This window comes from Siphateles boraxobius, unplaced genomic scaffold, assembly GCF_051911475.1.
Source record: "Siphateles boraxobius isolate OS27281-9 unplaced genomic scaffold, OSU_SipBor_1 9, whole genome shotgun sequence".
Classification (NCBI taxonomy): Eukaryota; Metazoa; Chordata; class Actinopteri; order Cypriniformes; family Leuciscidae; genus Siphateles; species Siphateles boraxobius.
The window spans coordinates 13,197,488-13,220,031 of NW_027509219.1; the positions used below are offsets into that span (position 1 = coordinate 13,197,488).

At 36.2% G+C, this 22,544-nt stretch overlaps 3 protein-coding genes across 3 annotated transcripts; 2 read left to right on the forward strand and 1 right to left on the reverse strand.

Annotated features, from left to right (window-relative positions):
* Nucleotides 1-379: 379 nt before the first annotated feature.
* Nucleotides 380-10,527, forward strand: mlec (malectin). The gene is made up of 6 exons (XM_077224408.1): nucleotides 380-779; nucleotides 1,566-1,770; nucleotides 3,415-3,593; nucleotides 3,774-3,950; nucleotides 6,592-6,649; nucleotides 7,494-10,527. The coding sequence occupies exons 2-6, from the start codon at nucleotides 1,569-1,571 to the stop codon at nucleotides 7,733-7,735; spliced, it is 858 nt and encodes a 285-aa protein (XP_077080523.1). The 5' UTR covers nucleotides 380-779; nucleotides 1,566-1,568; the 3' UTR covers nucleotides 7,736-10,527.
* Nucleotides 10,528-11,292: 765 nt separating this feature from the next.
* On the forward strand, nucleotides 11,293-16,617 carry unc119b (unc-119 lipid binding chaperone B). The gene is made up of 5 exons (XM_077222601.1): nucleotides 11,293-11,630; nucleotides 12,024-12,137; nucleotides 13,718-13,826; nucleotides 14,208-14,380; nucleotides 14,804-16,617. The coding sequence occupies exons 1-5, from the start codon at nucleotides 11,402-11,404 to the stop codon at nucleotides 14,914-14,916; spliced, it is 738 nt and encodes a 245-aa protein (XP_077078716.1). The 5' UTR covers nucleotides 11,293-11,401; the 3' UTR covers nucleotides 14,917-16,617.
* Nucleotides 16,618-19,156: 2,539 nt separating this feature from the next.
* LOC143732280 (phenazine biosynthesis-like domain-containing protein) lies at nucleotides 19,157-21,904 on the reverse strand. Its single transcript, XM_077223199.1, has 9 exons — nucleotides 21,669-21,904; nucleotides 21,458-21,554; nucleotides 21,282-21,380; nucleotides 21,088-21,197; nucleotides 20,950-20,979; nucleotides 20,778-20,866; nucleotides 20,439-20,614; nucleotides 20,280-20,342; nucleotides 19,157-20,154 (listed from the first exon to the last, which is right to left on the reverse strand). The coding sequence occupies exons 1-9, from the start codon at nucleotides 21,750-21,752 to the stop codon at nucleotides 20,042-20,044; spliced, it is 861 nt and encodes a 286-aa protein (XP_077079314.1). The 5' UTR covers nucleotides 21,753-21,904; the 3' UTR covers nucleotides 19,157-20,041.
* Between the last annotated feature and the right edge of the window lie 640 nt (nucleotides 21,905-22,544).

Consider the following 22,544-nt stretch of genomic DNA (forward strand, 5'->3'; position numbering starts at 1 on the left):
AAATTAATATGGTAACATTGCTTTTCTGTTTCTTTACGTTGGTCATTAAAATAAAACTTAATTCATTCTCCAGGTCTGTTCTCTCTCTGCCTAATCCCGCCCAGCTTTGCTGCGTAGGTACAATGTTACCAATGAACTGAAGCCAGCTAATTTATGCGAGGAAGTGAGTGAAAGTTGATACACTTGATTCGCTGGTTCCAGACACTTCCATCGATTGTGATTGGTCAGAATCTGTCGTACTTTATGAGTCTATTGCTATCACAAGCAAATCAAGTCGGAGAACCTGTCACTCGGCTTTGTGTGATTGGCTGATCTCCGCAAAAATCCCGCCCGCTCCGGAAACTGACTATCAAGTTAGTCTGCCTCTCCTTACTGTTCCATCCCTTCAACCTGCGCTGCTGACTGCACACATACCCACAGTACTGACGCGGCCCTCACGGTCAGAAATTGCAGTGATTTCAGGCGCAAAAAGCTCAAAAATAACTGTGTTGAGCAGCATATAAGCGTTGAATAACCTCGGTGTGATCATCTATTAAACGAGAGAGAGCACACGCCGTACACAGGGGTGCATATGTGAGGGAATATACCTGCAGACTACAGCTGCCACACTGATGACAGAGCAAGAGGGAAGTCAGTTAGCCAGCTAACCACCCAGAGCTAAACTCGACTATCAGGCAGGTAAATGTGCGGCGATCTGGACGGCTCAACAACAGCGAGCAACCCAAGCATCTGAACGGAGCCGGCCGTCCACTACAGAGAGTTATTTCGCAGACTACACAGTAAGAGTGACATAAATATTGGCTTATATTGGTTTGGACTTTTCACACATGAAATTGTTAACCATTCTGGAACATATCTTATCATTTTCAAATGGTCACACTGTTCATTGCTCTTCACCCTGCTTGGTTTTGGTATTAATCCTAGACATATTTCTCACTGCACATTTGTAAAGCCTGGGTTAACCTGCTCATTTGAATATGCATGATGTCGGTAAAGCCGATTGGACGCATACAGCTCGAGACGTCCACGAGCTAACTGCCCGTTTATCTGTGTAAATGTCGACACGTTTAGAAAAAAAGCTACATATTATTAAAAAAAATAGTGACGAAGAATGGAATGCATAAGTTAGACTATTTCACATTTTTCTCTCGGACAATGAAACTAAACAGTGCGTGAAAGTTTCTTCAACTGAAGAGGCGTCTGAATATTTAATGAGTTGACCTGCGAGGCAGTTTATGATTGGTTGTTTGTTGCTAAACAACGTGCTGTCACATTTTAGCACAGTCGTTTTACTTCGTGCACCATTGTTAATATAATTAGATGTTAACCTGGCTATCCCAGGGTTAAACGTGATGTTGACTCCATTTAAAATTAACCCAGGATTAAAAATGGCCATTCACCCTACGTTTAACACCGCGTTATTGTCGTTTTAAACCCCAGGTCAAGCGCTGGGTGAAAAGCGCACGCGAGTGTCAGTTGTAGGCCTAGTTCACCGGCTTCCTTACAGACCGCTTTCCCCCGCTTCTGCCTTTCTTCATTCTTTCACTTTTCCTCTCGTGTTGCAGGCTATGAGGAGGGTGACATTGCGCTGTGCTGCCCGGCTCGTATTTGCAGCTTTGTGGCTGTTGGTGGAAGTGTGTCAGGCCGAGAGCGGGGCCCCGAGTCTGGCCGAGCGAGTAATCTGGGCTGTTAACTCCGGCGGCGACGCGCACACTGACGTGCACGGCATTAATTTCAAAAAAGATCCACTGGAAGGAAAATTGGGGAAAGGTGAGTACTTGACTACGTGACGGATGGCAGAGGAGTGCTATTTATTTCCCTCCATATTTGACTGCAAAAGAAGGGGTGGCTTTTGTATGAAAGTAAAATAATAGCAAAACTTTTAAAATACATATGTGTACTTTTTTGTATTTATTTTTTTGTATTTATATTTGTAAAATTTACACTCGCAGCTCTGATGTGAAAACCTTTGAAATAAAAATCTTTCTATATAACGTATTCTGAATTTGAAGCTGCAGACATGTAGTCACAAATGTGTAAAACGTCATTCACAGAAATGCAATGACATTCACACATTGGTAGTACATAGTTGTGCTTATTCTTACATTTTACATGTTTGTGACTGCTTGTCTGCAGCTTCAAATTCAGAATATAGATTTGTGGCTATTGTCTGCGAGTGCAAATCTCAACATTCAACTTCAGATTTTTATTTCGCAGGTTTTCACATCAGAGCTGTGAGTGTAAATTTTAGCGTACAAATATTTATTGTACAAGTTCTCAAATTCACATCTACATGCTCTTGAGTTTTGCAACTCTTTTACCTTCATACTATTGTTAGTGGTGGTCTGGAATGAATGAATGAATGAATGAATGAATGAACGAGTGTCCATGTCCTGTGTCAAATTGAAATGAATTCCAAGCAGCAGCATTGTAAGGTTTTATCAAAGCAATGTATTGTAATGCAATTAAAACAATGAATTAAAAATTAAAGAAATTCAATTGTGTTGTATAGCTGTAAATCATTTTTTAAAATTGTAAATAACAAGCAGTTAAGTGTTTGAAAACATTAAATTCAGTGAATATTCTATAAATTTGAGTATAGTATGCTAAAGGTTACTTATTTTTCACACACATTTATTTGCCCACATGTCATTCCCAACCCATATGGCTTTCTTTCTTCCATGGAGCACAAAAGGAGTTATTAACCAATGATTTTTTTTCTCAGTCCACATTCACTTTCATTAGAAGGAAAAAGATAAAAATAAATGGTGACTGAGGTATCTTTTGTGTTCCTCTGATAAAAAGAAAATCACGTGGATTCGTAAACTTGAGGATGAGTAAATGATGACAGAATTGTCATTTTGAGTTAACTATCCCCTTAAGAATTAAAAAATATTAAAGGTATTCTGGTTGCACTGTTTTGTTTTATTACAATATGATTTTAAATTGTAATAAGAATGTCTAATCATACTATATTATGAAGAGAAGAACTGCTTGTCAGCTCATCTGGCTCATAGTAGTTTGTTATTAGAGCTGTTGATCATATCAGGAAGTTCGTGTCGCTTAAGATTTGATGACTGTCACTTCCTGAGTCTGATGAGAAATGCAGTGAGCACATGTCAGGGCCTGTATAGTGCATTTTAAAGCTCTGTAAAGACATGTTTATTTGTCTTATTTCACATTATTGCATCATTGTCACCAGATAATGATCCGTATTAATAAACGTGGTACTTAATTTTCCACTCGGCTCTACGTTGGTTATACATGGATATGGGAACAAAACAAGGCTTCTTTATGAAATCCTTAATCTGGTTTGACATCTGCTCAGCATGTTATAAAACAAGAAATGGGACAACACTTGCACACAAACTCACCATTTGGCTCTGTTGGTGTTTTTTTCCCACTTTGCTCCAGCATCAGACTATGGTGTCCGTCTGCCTATCCTGCGCTCCAGCCCGGAGGATCAGATTCTCTACCAGACGGAGCGATACAACGAGGATACATTCGGTTATGAAGTACCCATCAGAGAAGAAGGAGACTACATACTGGTCATGAAATATGCTGAGGTTTACTTTGCTCAGTCTCAACAAAAGGTGTGGATTTCGCTCACATCCATGGTGCACACAATCACTCTTGGTAGTCGATGTTTGAATGTGGTTATGATTAATAATTCATGATATTCCAAGGTATCTATTTCATAGTTTTCCCTCATCTCTTTCTCTCTTCTCCTTTCTTTTATTGTCTTTTGAAACCCCTTTGTTTGCTTTTCTCAGGTTTTTGATGTGCGTTTAAATGGCCATGTTGTGGTGAAGGATCTGGATATCTTTGACCGTGTGGGTCACAGCACGGCTCATGATGAAATAGTGCCATTCTCGATAAAAAGAGGAAAACTGAGTGTGCACGGTGAAGTTTCCACTTTTAATGGAAAACTCACGGTAGAGTTTGTTAAGGTAAGTCACCCTATATTTTCCTATTACCTTTATGGATCTGCTGGTCAGTGTGAGAGAGTTTTGAGCCAGTTGACCCGATCCTTTTACTTGCCCTTTCAAGCCAGTGCTGCTCTGTCATTAGATATGTTTTCATCCAGCTTTTTTTTTTAATGTGCATTTTGGAATATTGCATTAAAAAATGCTGGATGGAAATACCAAGATGCACATAAATTCCAAAGATACGCATAAAAAAACCCTGTACACGCTTAATTGAGGTGGATACTTTTTTAATCTGATAAGACATGCACATTTACTATCGTGGAAACTCATTTACCGAATAAATCCCTCAATGCACAACAAAGAACTCATGTGGCTTTACCTCAACAGTGGATGCGATTGGATGACTGGACTAACCAGTGGCCAATTTCATCGCACAGCATCTCAAATGTTAGTTTGATCAATCAGAATGATTTGGTATAATGATCTCCCTGAAGCGTCTCACATGATTGCATTTCCAAACAGCAAGATAGCATTTGTTCTCTTGACACACATTGGATGGAAACGCTGCTTTATTCGCAAATGTTTTATGCGGTATTAAATTTTTGTTAATAAGTTATATTTGCAAATTTGAATGAAAACGGCTATTGAAAATTTTGCATTAATTGATTTTGAATTGTCATGGTCTTGGTTTTCACTTTAACCACTTTGTTGTTGCAAGATCTGCTACTCTAAACGTGGGTTTTGTTGAATTTGATTTCTGATAGTCTTGGAAGTATCAGTAAGAATGTATTGAAAACTACAAACCAATAGTATGTTTTTGCATAAACTGTTGTTTTCCAGCAAAAGTATGATTGTGAAATTATAGAGTTGCATGATAGCTGTAATCTTCTGCATTTTGCACATTTTCACGTAATAAAGTGAAGAAAAAGTGCCTGCATGAAAACAATGTATGTCAGTGAGATTAGGACATGCATTTTTCTAGTGCCCATTTTTCAACATTACTGTACAAAAGATTGGGGTTTGTAAGGTGTGTGTGTGCATATATATATATATATATATATATATATATATATATATATATATATATATATATATATATATACATACATGCATACATATATACACTGAACAAAATTATAAATGCAATACTTTTGTTTTTGCCCCCATTTTTCATGAGCTGAACTCCAATATCTAAGACTTTTTCTATGTACACATAAGGCCTATTTCTCTCAAATATTGAGAGATAATATCTGTCTAAATCTGTGTTAGTGAGGACTTCTCTTTTGCCAAGATAATCCATCCACCTCACAGGTGTGGCATATCGAGAAGATTAGACAGCATGATTATTGCACAGGTGTGCCTATATATATATATATTTTTTTTTTTTTTTGAAAGAAGTCTCTTATGCTCACCAAGGCTGCATTTATTTGATAATACACTAAAAACAGAAATATTGTGAAATATTATTACAATTTAAAATATTTTTAATATAACACTTTTCTGTTTTAATATATTTAAAAATGTAATTTATTCCTGTGTTGCAAAGCTGAATTTTCAGCATCATTTCTGTGTCACATGATCCTTCAGAAATCATTATAATATACTGATTTGATGATTTTTATCAGGCTTGAAAACAGTTGTGCTACTTAATATTTTAGTGCAAAAAAACCCCAAACATTTATTTTACATTTTGTTCAGGATACTTTGATGAATAGAAAGTTCAAAACAACAGCATTTAAAAAAAAATAGACATTCATACGAAATTCTTGCCCATCACTTTTGATCAGTTTAATGCCATCCTTGCTATATAAAAGTGTTTTTTAAATAACTGACCCCAAAGCTTTGAATAGTAGTGTAGATTTACCAATAACAAGATATTTTTCACATGAACAGAATGCAAGTTACTCAACGATTTCCGCTTCAGCGTGGTAAAATCCCTAAAAGCAAACATAACTCTTTCAGTGACTGTTTTGCAGCCATCTTTTATTGAATACACAAGACATTGATCAATTAAATAAGCCTCGTTATTTATGTTCTTTTTCACTAAAGAAATATTGATCGATTATTGTGATGAAGTTATCCAGTCACACACACTGAAGCTTAGTATTTCCAAGAAGACGAATTCTGTGAAAACTAATTGTTTCTTGGAGCGTTTTTTTGTTCCAGTAGTGTAATTAAATTGATTATTTCAAAGCAGCTCCTTTTTCTTATGTAAACAACAAATGGATTTGGCTTGTGGGGTTTCTGTCAGCGATTAGTCTCTGCGGAACCGTGCACATTGAGCATGACGGAAATCCAGAGGGAAGGGGACATTAATGGATATGAGGATGCGACACACATTAGCTTATGTGTCAGTCACCGGTTAAAACATCTCATTCGTAAAATGAATAATTGTGATGCTTTTGCACCTGCCGATATGCAGTGCTTTGACAAACTTTGCATAGTATTTGTATCTGTTTTTGAGGTTCGAAACGACGGCTCAAAGAGCCGCAGAATTGACCTTTTGCACGCCTCGGCCTTTTATTCACTGTTAGAAACTTTGCAGGCCAACCGCCACACAGAATATACCAGAATTGATTTGCATATTTTCTCCATGTGTTTGCATGCATTCATCCACTGTAAGCACTGTGAACCCTAATCTATCTATCTCTTGTGTCCACAGGGTTACTATGACAACCCAAAGATATGTGCACTATATGTGATGAAGGGCAAGCTAGAGGGTAAGAGGAACCCCTGGGATTGGTTGGGTTGCAAGTTGTCCATTCGTAATGTGGAAAGAGCGGATAGAATCGCAGAATTTAGTCAAAACTGGAATTTGCTGTATAACGTTTAATGTCATGGAATTTGGCAAATTTTGGATTAATAAATCAAAAGGGCTGTACAGTTAAATCACGATATTAGTCACTACTAGTGTCTGTTAATATTAAAGAGCAAAGGCTGCTAAATAAATATAAAGTAGGCATGTTCTGTGTGTCTCTGTATGAAGGTGTACCCCTGTTTTGTCTACTACACATACTTATTTTATTCACTTATTATCAATGATTTTCATAATTTTTCTTCCATGTTTTAATAACATTTCATAGGGCCCTATCACTGTACAAATTTTAATAAATGATTAATTAAACTTTGATTAATTCTATTGATTAGACATGCTTTTTGATTATTAAAATGTAATCAAACCATTCAAAAGAATTTAGAAAACATGGAATTTGGAAAAAAAAAAATAAAGCAGAATTTGGGGGGAAATAAAACTGATTTCATTCTAGGGGCCTTTTAATTTAAGTTTAATTATTTTAATTACACGTGTAAATGAAAATGTTACACGTTTAACACTTGAACATTTTTGTTTAACCATTAACCGTATCCATAAAAATGAAAGCGGAAAAAATGGAATCCATAAAATTAAAATGGAATAAAACTCAATTTGGAGAGGGGGAAATGGAATTTGGGGGTAAAAACGATTTCAGAGCGGCCTACTCTTTGTGTTTCCTCTGTTGTATCTATTCTGCTGTTTTTTATCTTTTTTTTTTTGCACTTTCTCATAACTTCTGGTTTATTTCTCAGATGTGCCAAAACTACAGCCACATCCTGGACTAGAAAAGAGAGAGGAAGAAGAGGAGGAAGAGGAGGAGGGGGAGGGTGTAGAAGGCGAAAAGAAGAGCACCTCCACCTCTCTAAAGAATCCGGTTCGGTCCGGGCCGCGCACCCCCAACCCGTACGCCGCTGACAACAGCAGCCTGATGTTCCCTATACTCGTGGCGTTCGGGGTCTTCATCCCAACCCTCTTCTGCCTCTGCCGTCTTTGAGGGTAACTAGTGAAGAGGAGGGAGAGAGAGGAGAAAGGACGGACATCAGGCTGTGGAGGGTTGGGGGGGGGCGCACAGCCTTGGGGACAGGCAGAAATATAGACTGACATTACAACAGACAGAAAGAGAGTGAGAGAGAGAGCAAATAACGGGCGAGGGACATGCAGAAACGAGGAGGTTTCAGATATTGCTGTTTTTTTTAAAGAGTAGACCTTGAAAATACATGGATTTCGAATGCAAGTTCATTTTGTGTGTGTGTTTGTACTTGTGTTTGTACACATTTAATACCATTTTTAGTTCGAGGAGATCAGACTTTGAGAGGTACCGACTAAATGCACATACACGCACAGGACTAACCACTTTACAAACCTGGTTTGTCTGGTCTAGCAGGATATACTGAGGAAAAGTTGAGGACACTCCTAGATCACGTGTCCTAACCCATGGAAAGTTATTGGCTAGGAGCTGGGGGTGGGGGGTAGGGGGGGGGGGGGGGGTTGTATTGCTCTGGTTGGAGGCACAAATTGTACAATAATTTTCAGAACCCTTTTTGACACTTTGTCACTCATTTGGTTAATGCATCTGAACCTCAGTGGTGAATCAAAGCGTTTTTGAGACCATGGTTTCTATTTCCCTCACAACCATACAAGCTTCTCTCATTCATTTCCTGCAGCTTCTTTCATTGTTTGTAAGATATGAAAAGCATATCACATATTCTCAGACCACAGCAAAACGTATTGAATCTCCAGCTGCACAAAGGAGATATAAATTATTATTTTTCCCATTTACAGAGACATTTTGGTCTCTGAATAACTGCATGCGTTCTTAAACGAGAGCATACTTGTTTCCCTTTCTAGATGGAAACATGAGTTCGTAACCGAGGCTCTTTAATACATTGGCCTTTGGGTCCCAGAAAGATTGTATTATTGGACTAATGTGCATTTTAAAGTGTCAAATTCCTTTAATTTCTCATCTCTCATTGGTACATGATGTGTCTGGGATAGCATCTTAGTATTGGCATCATTTCAAGGGCTCGGTCACCTATTACACGGTGAAACGAACGATAGATGCTTTAGTCAGGATGTTCTTTGTCATGTTGCCATGTTTGCTTTTACCACTGTTAGTTTCCTCTTGGTTCAACCAGACAGGCCATTTTCAACAACGCCACTGAAGATGCTTGGATAAGCGGCTCACAGAAAACCACCAGAATACTTGTGGCGGTAGAATTCGACAGATGCATGCCTGCCACACACTGTGAAAGGGTCCATAAGATGGCAAAGTTCAGTGCTGTCATTTAGCTACTTATTTGCATATGTTAAATGAACTTTTGCATTCCAACTCATCCATCGCTGTTTTTCTCAGCACATTCTGTAACTGGTATAGTTTTGTCACGTCTTTCTATTTCAGACTGTTTGCATCCCTCGCTACTGCTTGTTTTTTCCCCCCCTTTATTTGTTTTTCAAAATGCTCCTTTTTGTTTCGCTCAAGCAAGCCTGCCTTAAAATGTGATTTTAGTGTGCTATCAAGAGACCAACTCTCACACTGCTGAAACATCAGACCACAATCGAGTGCTCATGCGACTGTGCTGTCTGACATGCGAGCGCCTCCTGTCTGTTTGATCCCGTCTCTTGTGTGAACTTGTAACTTATCTTGGCCTTCACCTTCTCAAGAGGAGTTGGATGAGAGGGCAGGTTTTGCCTTGGTTTAATAGGAAACAATCATAAAAACATTGAGGCAACTTTTTCGGAGTTGCAGAAAGTTGATTGCTTATCGTCGCCAAAGTTATTTTCTTTTTTTAAAACTTTTACATGGTGCATGTGTATATAAGGTACTTGGTTTGTTGTGCCATACGATTATTTTTTCTCTTCAGAATATTGTTCTTTCTTTTTTTTTCGTTCATATAATTACTATTGGGGTTTCTGGGTTCTTAAATATCTGGCCAAGTGAAAGACTGGCCTTGAAAAATTGTTTGGTTGTGGATCATGATAATGGTTTAATTTGCATCCACATAGACACACTGACCATCGTCAGAAAGAGCTTGGATTGTATTGAGGTTTGTTAATTTACAGTTGTTGTTTTTTTATGTTGTATAATTTAAGCAAAAGGGTTTGAATATTAAAAATATTGAAAGACTTTATTTTCCAGGAAGTAAGTAGTTGATTTTTTTTTATTTCCTCAGGATCTTTTGAATTTATTTGTATTTTTGAGTTTTTACTAGTGTGAATTATTGCACTGCCTGGTGTGGTTTTAAAATCATTTTTTTGTTTGTTTGTGTGATTGTTTATTTTTATTTTTGTCATGCATTGTGTACTTTTGATTCCTTGTTGCCTTAAATTTGAATACATCCTCGTGTGCTTTACCATTTTTGTGCTCTGATCTTTATTTCTGTAGGTTGTGTTTTTGCATGGTTGTTCAGTTTTTCATCGTTTTGTCATCTGAAAAACAGGTTGTTCAGTTTTTCCTGCACAGATGCACAACTTCTTGGACAATAGCCAAAGACCACATGGAGGCCTTTCATTGTGTCCTCCTTCATGAAGAGCTCATGTGTATTACTCCATCCACACCACACCAACTGCTGCGTTTATGAGGGATGTAGTTTCTGTGTTTAAAATGTTAGTCATGTTAAACTACCTGTCCCCTCTTTAGCCTCCTCCTTCAGAACTGAAGAGAACATAAAATGGTGAAATAGTATTGGAAAAGTTACCTGCCCGCCCGCACTGTCTTTAGAGAAGGTTTCTGAAGTGGGAACTGCAAATTATTGCTGTTTCTTTTTAATAAATGTGCTATTTTATCTATCTGGCCTTGAGGGTATCATTTTCATTGTTTCATCCATTCATAATTCATATGTCAGTTAACAACTAGTTAAGTTTGAGATTATAAATCAATTCTATAATCATTGAAATTGTAATGTATTTTTTATTAATATTGTGCCTTACCAAAAGCTGAAGTTTGCTTAATGAACAATGAATTTATTATGAACAAAAAAGTAGTAAACATATGTAAGAAAACCATTATGTTTTACTAATATAGTGCCTTTACCAAAAGCTGAAGTTTGCTTAATTAACAATACATTTAAACTGTAAAAAAGTTACAATGCGTTAAAAAATATAAACAATTATTTTTTTGGTTTTACTAATAAAGAGCCTTGCGAAAAGCTAAAGGTCTTTTAATCAATAAACAATTTACAAAAAAATACAATTAGTAAAAATAGATATAAAGAACAATTAATTAAAAATGCAGAAAAATAAAATGTAATGCGTGTTTTTTTATTTATAAGAAAAAAAAATATTAAAACAAGATGTGGAAGACATAACACGGGCTAAGAGAAAATTAGATGAAATGGATAGAAGTATATAGAGGCTGCATACTTAAAATAAATTAATAGTTTAAAAAATAGCTGCACTGGCTCAGAAGAATAATAACATTCTAAACACAAAACTCTCTTTAATAAACTGACGTGAGCTGATAGGGGAGACTTAAGAAAGCAAACAGAAATTACGGTAACCATAGCAACTTTCGAACGCCTTCAGCCAATCAGAGCGCATCCCTGTCAGCGTAGGTTCTCCATAGTGACGCGCTACGCCATCTTGCATTCAGCAAGCGTCGAGTTCAGTAGGGACGCAGACTAGTTCGCGCTTCGTCGCTACACCAAGTGAAAATTTCAGAGAGATGAACAGTCAGAGCTCCCGCAACGAAACGGCAGCCGCCGCCGTTAACGGCTCGGATTCAATGGCGGCGGCGGCTTCCCGAGAACGCAAAACCGGAGGCGGCGTTCTGAAAAGGCTGAAATCGCGACGAAATCCAGTGGACCGACGGCCTGTAACGGAGGAAGAGCTGCGGGCGCTGGGGAGAGACATCACTCCGGATGAAGTTTTGGGACTCCGCGCAGTCACTCGCGGTAAGAGTTGTGGGACAGCGCTGTAATACCCGCTTCATCTCACAACTCTTCAGATGTTCTCAATGTACATTTGCAATGAGTTACAGCATCTTCTGAGTAACGTTATGTGTTTTCTTTAACTTACTTACTTTAACGTTATATAGTTAGAGGCCCAATCCATGCAAGACATTTTAATGAGTTTCCAGAGAGCACTTGTCTATTTTAAACATGGCTAATTAAGCACTGTGGAATGGATACTTCATCATGTTAAGAGCATTACTAAATAGCTTTCTCAGTGCACATATTCTTGCATGCGTTTACTCAATTCATTCAGTCTCTTATTCAGAGATTACTAGTATATACTATCTTCCTCCCATGTTTTACTGAAGTACATGCCACATTTTCTCTCCACAGACTATCTTTGTAAACTGGAGGACAACATCTACAACATTGACTTCACACGCTTTAAGATCAGAGACCTGGAAACGGGGACAGTCCTTTTTGAGATTGCTAAACCTCCACACTGTGGTATGTTTCCTTTGTTTGTCCTCAAGTTAAACTAATAGGTGACACCACACAATGGTTCTTTTAACATAACAAACGTTATTACTTTTAACGTAAGTGAGTTTTTTTCTTTCTTTTCACATCATTATTTTTAGTAACAGTGCCGTAAGTAGATATTACAGTAAAACGACAGACTTGTTGGTGATGTATGTTGGACTTCTCAAATCATTTAGTGTTGAAACCCTGTGCTTTAATTACAGTTGACCTCAAGCTCGTATTCAGATTTGCCTCCGTCCGATCAACAACCGATGGATAGAGAGCCACAACCTACATTTTTCTTTACTTTTTCAATAATGCATATGTTTATCAAAATACAGAAGAAAAGATCTGCTGCTACTTACGTTACACCACAATTCTATGGTATCAAATCTATTTAGAGGTTTCTGCTGCTGTTGCTATTGAAAATATGAGGGAATTGTATCATGTAATGTTCATTGGAATTTCTGTAGTGAATCTATATTTCCGGTTTTGCTCTGTATGGGCAATTTGGCTTTCTGAGTCTCAATTGAGTTACATTCGGTTCTTATCCTTTTTAGCCTTTTCGATAAATACTTTTGTTCATAAATAAGTATAATAGCATAGAACAATCTCTATAAAATAATTTAAATACTTTTGCAATAATCATGAACTGCTGGATAAGTAATGGAACTTCATTGGACAAAAAGGTTGTGTTGCCACGGTTCACTCATGTTATTTTTGTATTATCGATATATTATAGGTTAATATATTGATTTTGATTTTTTTCTGTTTAGTTTTAATTTATTTCAAAGTTTTAGTAATTTTTTTATTTTCATTACTTTAAGTTCTATATAGTTTTTTTTAAATTAAGTTTTTGTTTATTTTATTTGTTATTTTAATACTTCAACATAAACTAAATAAGAATAGGAATAGTTGCCTTGAACACTAGCTGCAATAAAATAATTTTAATTCAATTCAAGTAATGAGAATTGTTTTTTTATAGTTTAGTTTTAGTTAACTATAATAAACTCAATTTAAATAACTAAATTCAAGGACAATTTGTCTTTCTGAGTCTCCATTGAGCCACATTCAGTTCTTATCCTTTTTTTATCCTTTTTTTTATCCTTTTTGACATAGGCTACTTTTGTTCATAAATATAATAGTATAAAGCAATCTCTGTAAAATGATTTAAAGAAAATGCTTATACCGTAATCATGAACAGTGGGAAAAGTAATAGAAATTGGTCAAAAGGGGTTTGTTATTTTATTATTATTGATAAATTATAGGTTTTGTTCATATTTTGAATTAGATTTTTATTTCATTTGAATTTAATTTAAAGTTTTAGGAGTTTTGTTTACTTTTTAAAATATGCCTATATAGTTTTTATTAAATTTGTTTATTTTGTTTTAGTTAGTACTTCAACATAACATAAATGAAAATGAAAAAAATATGTTGCCTTGACTACTAGCTGAAATAAAATTAAAAAATATTTTTATTCAAGAAATATATATATTTTTTTATGGTTTAGTTTTAGTTAACTATAATAACCCTGACTCATACACTCTTTCTCAACTTCTGGCATTCAGACCTTAATGAGGAGGATGAGGAAAACGGAGATGTTGACACCAGTGCCGGGCGTTTCGTTCGATACCAGTTCACAGCGGCGTTCCTTAAGTTACGCACAGTCGGAGCCACGTAAGTCTGTCGGCCATGTGCATTCTGCTGTGTAAACAAACCTCAGTGGCTCTGAAATCCAGTTGACCAGCTCATGTTTTGAAACAAAGGAGCTTGTGTCATCCGCTGCAACACTTGAGCAATGTTATTAGCCAAATCCCACAGAAATCATGAATTAATCATGATTTGTCCTCAGTAATTCTTTCAGTTGTGCAGTAAACATGAGCAAACTTCAGTCTGTGTTGTCGATTGTCATGTTATCGGTTTAAATTAGTGTTATTGGATGACATAAAGCACTTGTTTAGCAATAAGCAAACTGACCTGAATGGGTTTTTAGTGCATGGATTGATACTCTTGTGCATTGGTATGTAATGTCTCTTATCTCCTTTCACACTCTCTCAGTGTGGAGTTCACAGTGGGCGATCGACCGGTTACCAATTTCAGAATGATTGAGAGGCATTATTTTCAAGACCGCCTCCTGAAGAATTTTGACTTTGACTTCGGCTTCTGTATCCCGAACAGTCGGAACACGTGCGAACATATTTACGAGTTTCCTCAGCTCCCAGATGACCTCAGTGAGTGTTCTGGTGGCTATTTACTAACTCAAGACCGCCTCCTGGTATTGAATATATCAGATCTTTTAGTTCTTAAACCAGATGTGCTGTTTTGTTTGGTTTTATGTTTTGGTTTTTTGGTTTGTTTTACTTAACTGTACTGCAAATTTATTTTATTGAATTTAACAGATAATACACTGCAAAAAAGTGTAATTTTTTACTTCGTAATTTTGTCTCGTTTTGCAGTAACATTTTAATTTATACAAAAGAGTAACCAATTGCTTTACAAGTAACACATTGACCTGACTTTGTCTGACATCTCACTTTTCCTGTCAGGCTTGTATCAAATTTCAGACCTCACTCTCTTGCCAGTGCTCAGATAGTGGACAGCGCTGTACATGTTGGTTTTCATTTGTTAAAGTGGCGTTCCTTTGTTTCCTGCAGTACGCTTGATGATTGAACACCCGTATGAGACCAGATCAGACAGCTTCTACTTTGTGGACAACAAACTCATCATGCACAACAAGGCAGACTACGCTTACAACGGGGGCCAGTAGTGCTGCTTCAGCAGGAAACCTGACCATAGTTTGTTGGAGTGACCGTGTGGTTTTGCTTAAAGTCTTTGCGTGGAATGCAAATGCAGGACCGTCTCCTCGCTACCAACAACACACGGTGTTGTCACCAGCATTGCCACCTGGCAGCATCGACCCAGCCTGCATTCCACAGACTGCACGCACTATTTGTGGGTTTGGCCAAAAAAGCGGAGCCTTTCTCCTCGACTAGCCGGAACTGAAGAATTCCTGTCCTGTCATCCTGCTTTAGGGGCGACTACAATAGAAGAGTTGTTGTTTTGTAATGTTTGTTCTCTTACGTCTTGCCCCCAACACCACCTTGTGTCTTGTTTTGTGACGTTTTTTAAAGCTCTGAAGTCCTGTTAACCAAACTGAATCTTGAATATCTGAATGGGGTCTTTCGATGCTACAGCTTTGTTCAATTGTGCTAAAATTAAGCGATCCTGCCACATAAATCTTTGGTTATTAAACAAAAAGAGGGTTTTTGCACAGATTTGCAGTTTTTGTAGTTCATTAAAGGGGTAGAATGGCAGTATTGGGGTATATCATCACTGAGATTGCAACACTCAGACACGTGATCAGGGTTAGTATGTCCAGACAGTACAGTTAAAGAGGATATGATCTGTTTTCACCATAACCCTAAACGGGGTGTTTACATGACACCTTTTCAGCTAAAAACGGAAAACTTTTTATGCTTTTTGGCTGTTCGTTTACATGACAACAGCGTTTTGAGGGCCTGAAAATGCAAACGTTTGAAAACGGGTTGCATAGTGCAAGTTTTTGAAAATTATACCGTTGTCGCCTCCTTTTAAACTACAAAAACACGGATCTGTTAAAACGGTGACGTCATGCGCATGCACATTATGTGTTCAGTAGGCTTGTAGTTTTTCTTTACAAAGTGACATCGCCAACTACTGGCCTGGCAGCAGAACACAGCGTTTTTAGTCGTTTTCGCAGATCTGTGTGAACAGGGATTGTTTTGACAACGTTGTTTGTTTGTGAAAAACAGGAAGGGAAAAACGTTTCCATTTTTAGTACTTTGTTGTTGTAAAACGTACCCTAAAACAGTAGCAGTGTTTTATATAACTACACTACCGTTCAAAAGTTTGGGGTCAGTAAGATTTTTAAAATGTTTTTGAAAGAAGCCTCTTATGCTCACCAAGGCTGCATGTATTTGATCAAAAATGCAGTAATATTGTGTAATATTACAATTTTAAATAACTTTCTATTTGAATTTTAAAATGTAATTTATTCCTGTGATGGTAAAGCTGCATTTTAAGCATCATTACTCCAGTCTTCAGCATCACATGATCCTTCAAAAATAATTTGAATATGCTAATTTAATGCTCAAGAAACATTTCTTGTGTCAAAGTTGAAAACATTGTGCTTCTTAATTTTTTTTTTTATAGGAAAACAATGCATTTATTTCAGGATTCTTGATGAATAGAAAGTTCAAAAGAACAGCATTTATATGAACAACTTTTGTAACAGTATAAATGTCTTTACTGTCACTTATGAGAAATTTAATGCATCCTTGCTGAATAAAAGTTTTTAATATCTTAAAAAAAAAACTAATCCCAAAATGTTCAACCCTAAACTGACCATTTTATAATGTACTTTGTTTTATTTTGTCTAACTGCTTTATTTCAAGTCTTTCTGATTGAAAATAAAAGTGGACCTTTCTTATGGTGTGTAGTTTCAGTCCTGCAGGGATCTCGAATGGATTTGATCGTAGGGCATCTGTCTGTGTCATGTACGAGGGTTTTTAATGTCAGGCTCAGCTGTGCATACATCCAGCAACCATGTTTTCACTCGTGTCACACACAGAAAGGGATGGGATTCCCAACATGGTGTCCTTGTGCACCTTTCAAGCTGTTTAGCCTCTATCAGAGCTTTGATGTTTACCTTTGATCCGATTCTGATTCATGATGTTTAATAGCGGTTGTGAATTAGGCGATGTGATTGGCTGAAAAACTAAATTAAAAAAGCTTCTGGATACCCACCAAGATATGCCCAATTTTACATATTTAATACATTTAAATTTGATTTGATTTACTCATGATCAAAGCAAATCATGTGACGGTTGCAAGATACCCATGGTTATTCATTCACAAAGGCAGTCATCAACTCTCAATCTATTCACAAACAAGTCAGTTGGTCAGGTGACTTTTTTACATTTTTAAGTGTCCTTAATAGAGAGAAGTTGTAATATGAGGCTACAGGACCCATGTTTGTGAATTATTCGTGGTTGCATGTCTGTCTGATGCTTATACTCGATACAGGTACTTAGGGCTTCCGCTGGGTTGAAAATGTTGATTTCTCGATTTTAATCGATTCATAAATCCCAAAATTATATGCTATTTTCAGCTGCATGAGTGAACAAAACGCACTCAATGTTATTTTTAGCGTGTCCCTAAAAATAAATTGAAAAAGTTTCATTAATTTTGATATGAAACAAAGTCTTAGCTTTCAAATGCCGTCAAATGTAGGCCTATCACGAACTTCAAACAATGTCGCTTTGGTGCTCTTTAATGTGTCGTGCTCCAGCGATGTATGCCTGATGACAAGAGAGTCGAATTAAATTGAATCGAGATCAGAGTTTAATCGAATCGTCAAGTTTGTTTTACCCAGCCCATCTCTGTGTTGACATGCTGTAACCTACATGGAGTAATTTCCCACACATATTTTGATCCATTACCTTTGTTAAACTGCAAACAAGATAACATATTTTGGTTTGATCAATGCTCCTCCCTTTTTAGTGTCTTCAAATTATGTTGTAACCCCTTAGAGTTACTGAGACAGATAATAATATGTATTTATTATTCTTTAAAATATTCAGTTTATTCTATATCATGGACACTAATGAGTGGATTTAGTCATAGCAGCTGTTTTAGGAATACTGCTCATGCTTTACATTTGTTGTGTAATGTCAACTGGAATACATTTCGTTTTTTTTTTTTTTAAATGAGCCATTTATGGTTTCTGTGAATTAAGTCTTAATTCACCCTTGCACAAATTAAGGCAAACAAAAAATCCATAAAGTCATGGCATTAAATCTTGCATTCATTGCAAAAAATCTTCCTCAGTATTTTTGTCTTGTTTTCCCAATAAAAAAAAAAGCTAAACATCTTTAAATCCACACTGTAAAAAAGGATCAACAAGTTATGACAACATATGTTTTTACATTGCTAACTCAACTCCAACTCATCAAAATAGGTTAAGCAATTTTCAACTTTTTTATGTTATACAAGATTTAGCTATTTTTTGAGTCAGTTTAATGTAATTTAAGTTTAAATTACTTGAAACATCCAGGTTGATTTATACTTAGAGATTTAAGGCAGCATCATTTTGTATTTATTTATTTTTTACAGTGAAGATACATTTACAGATGCAAATGCAAAATTAAGTTTTGGAAAAATTTGACAAAATTAAGCGAGTTTGTGCTTAAAATTAAGCGAGTTTGTGCTTAAAACAAGAACAAATATCTGTCAATGATTAAAACTTTCATTTGAAATACGTTTTTCTGAGTCTATTGGCAGATACAGTGAAAAAAACGAAGTAAAATTTACTTTTGTTGGCAAGTTTTTGCACACATATTCTTTAAGTAAATTTCACAAATGGAATTAAGTAAACTCTACTTAACTAAGTTAAGTGAAAGTAACAAATAAAATAAGTAATTTTAACTTGGCTATAAAGTTGAGTAATATTTATTTAGTTCAGGTTTCCTTTGAAATACATTTCATTCAAACAATATAACATTGAATTATAACACTTTTTAAGTATATGCTTCATTTAAAAACATCTAAGCAATTAATACAATAGATATTGAGTGAGATATTTCTACAAATCAGAAGTAAACTATTATTTGAACGCAGAAGCCTCAATATTTGGCAGACAATAATGACGGTAACATTTGATGTTTCGTTTTTGTGTTTGAATGTGTCATTTTGAGTAGAAAATGAACTCCAAATGTCACAAAATGGTAGTTACTACCCCTAACAACAAAAGCAATGATAAAACCGTGTAAATACAGCTGGAAAACAGTGAAAAATCAACCTAATTAATTATTCAAAGCCCAGTGTATGATGGGAACACCAGTAGCAGAAAAGTTGAGTAATTTTACTTAAATAAAATTAATATAGGCTACACACACACACGTATCGGCCCCCGGATCAAAAGATTTTGCCAAAATCAACTGCAATTGCAGAGAAATAAATGAAATACATTTTATAAACTTTATCTGTTTTATTCTTGACTCCACAGTAAAATCCAGCATTGTACCACATGGTGGCAGCAACGTCACTTGGACAGCAAATCATTTTAAATCCTATCTAAAAATATTTTGCTTATGACATAAATATGACAAAGCATTTAACGCTATTTGCAAATAACTGCTGCTTTAATTTAATAAATATAATCATTTACACTAAATATATTATTGCAGCACTGTTATACTAAAATATTGAGATGCAAATAGTATCTAACTACTATTTACAGATTTATTACAAAGAAAATACTGCAAGTTTTACATAGTATATTATAGAATATATCGCTATTTTATTTTCAAATTATTTATTTAAATTCATAAGTATAATTACTTATTTCATTGCTGCCATATGATGTACTCTCCTACATTACAGGAGGAGCAGTGGCCACTTTGAGCAAAAAAACTCAATCCCATCACATGTATTTCTCATTGTTTCAGGGTTGTAAACTTGTGACAAGATTGAGTTTTTCCATTTCATTTATGAATAATTTGAATTTTTTTAAAAAAGTCATGTTTAAGTAAAGACATAATTCCCAAAATCATGAGAATTCATCATTTTGTTATAAATAGAATATTTGATGTAATGTGTCCACTTAAACATCCTATGTCAGAAAAGTCACCCAGATCAGCAGCAGAAAGACTGTGTTGTGCAAGAGCAGATTCCTTGACACAGAAAGAAGGGCACAATATGAGAGACAAAATTAGATCAGAATCGAGAACCAGAACAAACTTTTGTATAAATTTGATCAAATGGCACATAACTTAGAATGCACTTCACAAGAATATAAACAAAAGTAGAAATTAAATGCGAATCATTTCCATCAAAACTATCCGCAAGTTTGTCTAGATTTTAAGAGTTCCTTGAAGAATGATCTGCGCCTGACCAATGATGTCCACTCGACCATCATCTCTCATCTCCAGCTTTACCTCGCCACCACGACTGGAACACTGGTAAGCTAAAAAAAACAAAAATAGATGAGATAAATGTCTTAATCTGAGCAGCTTGTTTTGTTGATGTTAGAATAACTTCTTTTTTTTATTCCAGTGTTTGTGATGACATGAAGGAAAAGGAGGCTGTTACCCATCATTTTCTTTTTCTCCAACTTCTCAGACCAATAGCCAGCAAGGACTGTATGTGCAGACCCTTTTAGAAATAAAGTTGTAGTATGATGCATTGATTAGTATTGGCTTAGTAATATTTATGAGTTTACATTGTACACATTTCTCATGTTCTGCTCACCAGTGACTGGATCTTCAGGGACGCCAACCCAGGGTGAGAAGACACGGGAGTAAAAGTCATATCCAGACTGAGAGGTCGGTGTTCCTTTCAACGTAACGATGAGACTTTTAATCTTACCAGTGGTCTCATTTCTCACAAGAGTCTCTGCCTCTGGCCTCAAAGACATAAGATCAGACCTGCCAACAATAAAGAATTAACAACACTGCAGAATGTAACATACTTCACACAGAATTTAAAATAGATACGTTTTTCTTTTTCTATGCAAAGCTGTTTTCACATTTAATGCATACAAATATCGATGTAATTTTCTTTGTTAATTTCAGAAATGTCCAGCAGTACCTGTTGCATGTGTCAGCTAGACGAATCATTAGATTTTTTATGGCTGGACTGTAGCACACATCCTGAATGGGTAAGTCTCCAACAGCAGCCTGAAAACGTGAGGCAAAATGGTGACAAAAAATAGTCTCTGCTTGTGTCATTCTAAAAACAGAAATAAAACTGGCAGTGTTACCTTCAAAAGGTCCTTGATTTCATGTTGCTCCTGCAAATAAAACATCCACAACTTAAATTCAGACCAAAAGCAACAGCTTGATTGAGTCCATTTTTGTTTTGTTGAAGAAAGTGTCCACAAAGTGTCTTTTGGTCATACCTGGGGCTTTGGTTTGTTTAAGGGGAAGTCCATTATTAGAGATTCTTCATGCTGGCGCACAATAAGCTCCCCACTCATAGTATCAAACACCACAACAGGATTGACATTCTCTGTGTGAGGATATTGTGCTTTTAGAATAGTCACCAGTCCATTGTTTTTGGTAAAAGATTAATGTCAGGACGAGCGTTTCTTACTTTTAAGGTAAAAGAGCACTGCTGCTGAGGCCAGTGTTGCATGTCCACAAAGTGGATACTCACTTTTGGGGGTAAACCAGCGTAACCGAAACCTTGCCCCTTAAAAAATACATCATATCCAAAATGTAAATCAGCGTTGTTTGATTATTTCAAGATGCATCTCAGCAGCAGAATACCTGAGGTAAAATCCATAGAATTCTGTTTTGTGATGAAAGCAGTGTCTGATAAATTCATCTCTGCAGCAATGCTTTGGTAAAGATCATCTTTCAGCTCCTAAATATATTAGAGAAAAACATTCTATTACATTGTAACGCTAACACATTTACATTTCTATACGTTGACGGCGTATATAGAAGACTGTCTTGTGATAGTGTAATAGCTACTTACATTCTCTATAAGACACACTGCAGCAGGATTACCTTTGAAAGGTACATTGGTAAAAGCATCAACAGTAAATATTGGAATTTCCATTGTCGTGGTAAATTCGCTGTCTTTGACTCGTCGAAGTTCCAGCTAGGTCTCAGGAGATTTTACTTTATTTTGCCAGCTGTTTATCTGACTCGTTCAATCTAGGCCTACCTCACCTCTTTTTTTTCTTTTCTTTTCTTTTTTTTTGTCGCTATACATCCAATGGGCGCTTTGCTTTTTGCTCCACCTCATGAGACCAAAAAAGGCATCATTGTCTCTGCCAAACTATCTCCAGAGTTCACACAGTAAAGTTTGGTTGAGGTGTAGGCTCCAAAAAATAAACGACCTAGTTTGTTTACCCGCAGTTGCGTAGAGAGTAAGGCGTTTTAATTCGTACCCGAGGTCGAATCCGCCTGTTGCGATCTCGTTGGTCTCCTTTTCCCCATCGCATATTAGATTGGAAAGGCTTTTATTTTCAATAAATATGAAGAATATGAAGGTAAAATGATCACATAAAGAATCGCATGCGCAAGTTAAGATTTGTGAAAGTGTACATAAAATTGCAAGCGTAAATTAAATTTGCATGTGCAAGAGAAGATTTGTAAAGGCGTAAATCGCCCTTCACGTGTAAGAAAAAAATATTTGCAGCATTGAACTGTTATTCGTGTAATTCATGTATTTTGAAGCAGCAGCTTCATGTTAAAGCAAAATAAATAGGATCTGTATTCTTCAGACTTTAATTTTTCCGCGCTTATAGCCTACTGTTGGCACGGTTTTTGCGCGCAAATGCGGCCAAAAGCACTGCAAGCCCGTGAACCGCAATTTGCAACCGAAAACAACTGAGGCAGCCAGGCA

Coding starts and splice junctions, on each gene's coding strand:
- mlec (XM_077224408.1), top strand. CDS start 1,569: ATGAGGAGGGTGACATTGCGCTGTGCTGCCCGGCTCGTATTTGCAGCT. Junction 3,594..3,773: donor TTGCTCAGTCTCAACAAAAG/GTGTGGATTTCG, acceptor TGCTTTTCTCAG/GTTTTTGATGTGCGTTTAAA. Junction 6,650..7,493: donor GATGAAGGGCAAGCTAGAGG/GTAAGAGGAACC, acceptor TTTATTTCTCAG/ATGTGCCAAAACTACAGCCA.
- unc119b (XM_077222601.1), top strand. CDS start 11,402: ATGAACAGTCAGAGCTCCCGCAACGAAACGGCAGCCGCCGCCGTTAAC. Junction 11,631..12,023: donor ACTCCGCGCAGTCACTCGCG/GTAAGAGTTGTG, acceptor TTCTCTCCACAG/ACTATCTTTGTAAACTGGAG. Junction 14,381..14,803: donor TCAGCTCCCAGATGACCTCA/GTGAGTGTTCTG, acceptor TGTTTCCTGCAG/TACGCTTGATGATTGAACAC.
- LOC143732280 (XM_077223199.1), bottom strand. CDS start 21,752: ATGGAAATTCCAATATTTACTGTTGATGCTTTTACCAATGTACCTTTC. Junction 20,615..20,777: donor CTAGCTGACACATGCAACAG/GTACTGCTGGAC, acceptor TATTGTTGGCAG/GTCTGATCTTATGTCTTTGA. Junction 20,343..20,438: donor CCCTGAAGATCCAGTCACTG/GTGAGCAGAACA, acceptor TATTTCTAAAAG/GGTCTGCACATACAGTCCTT.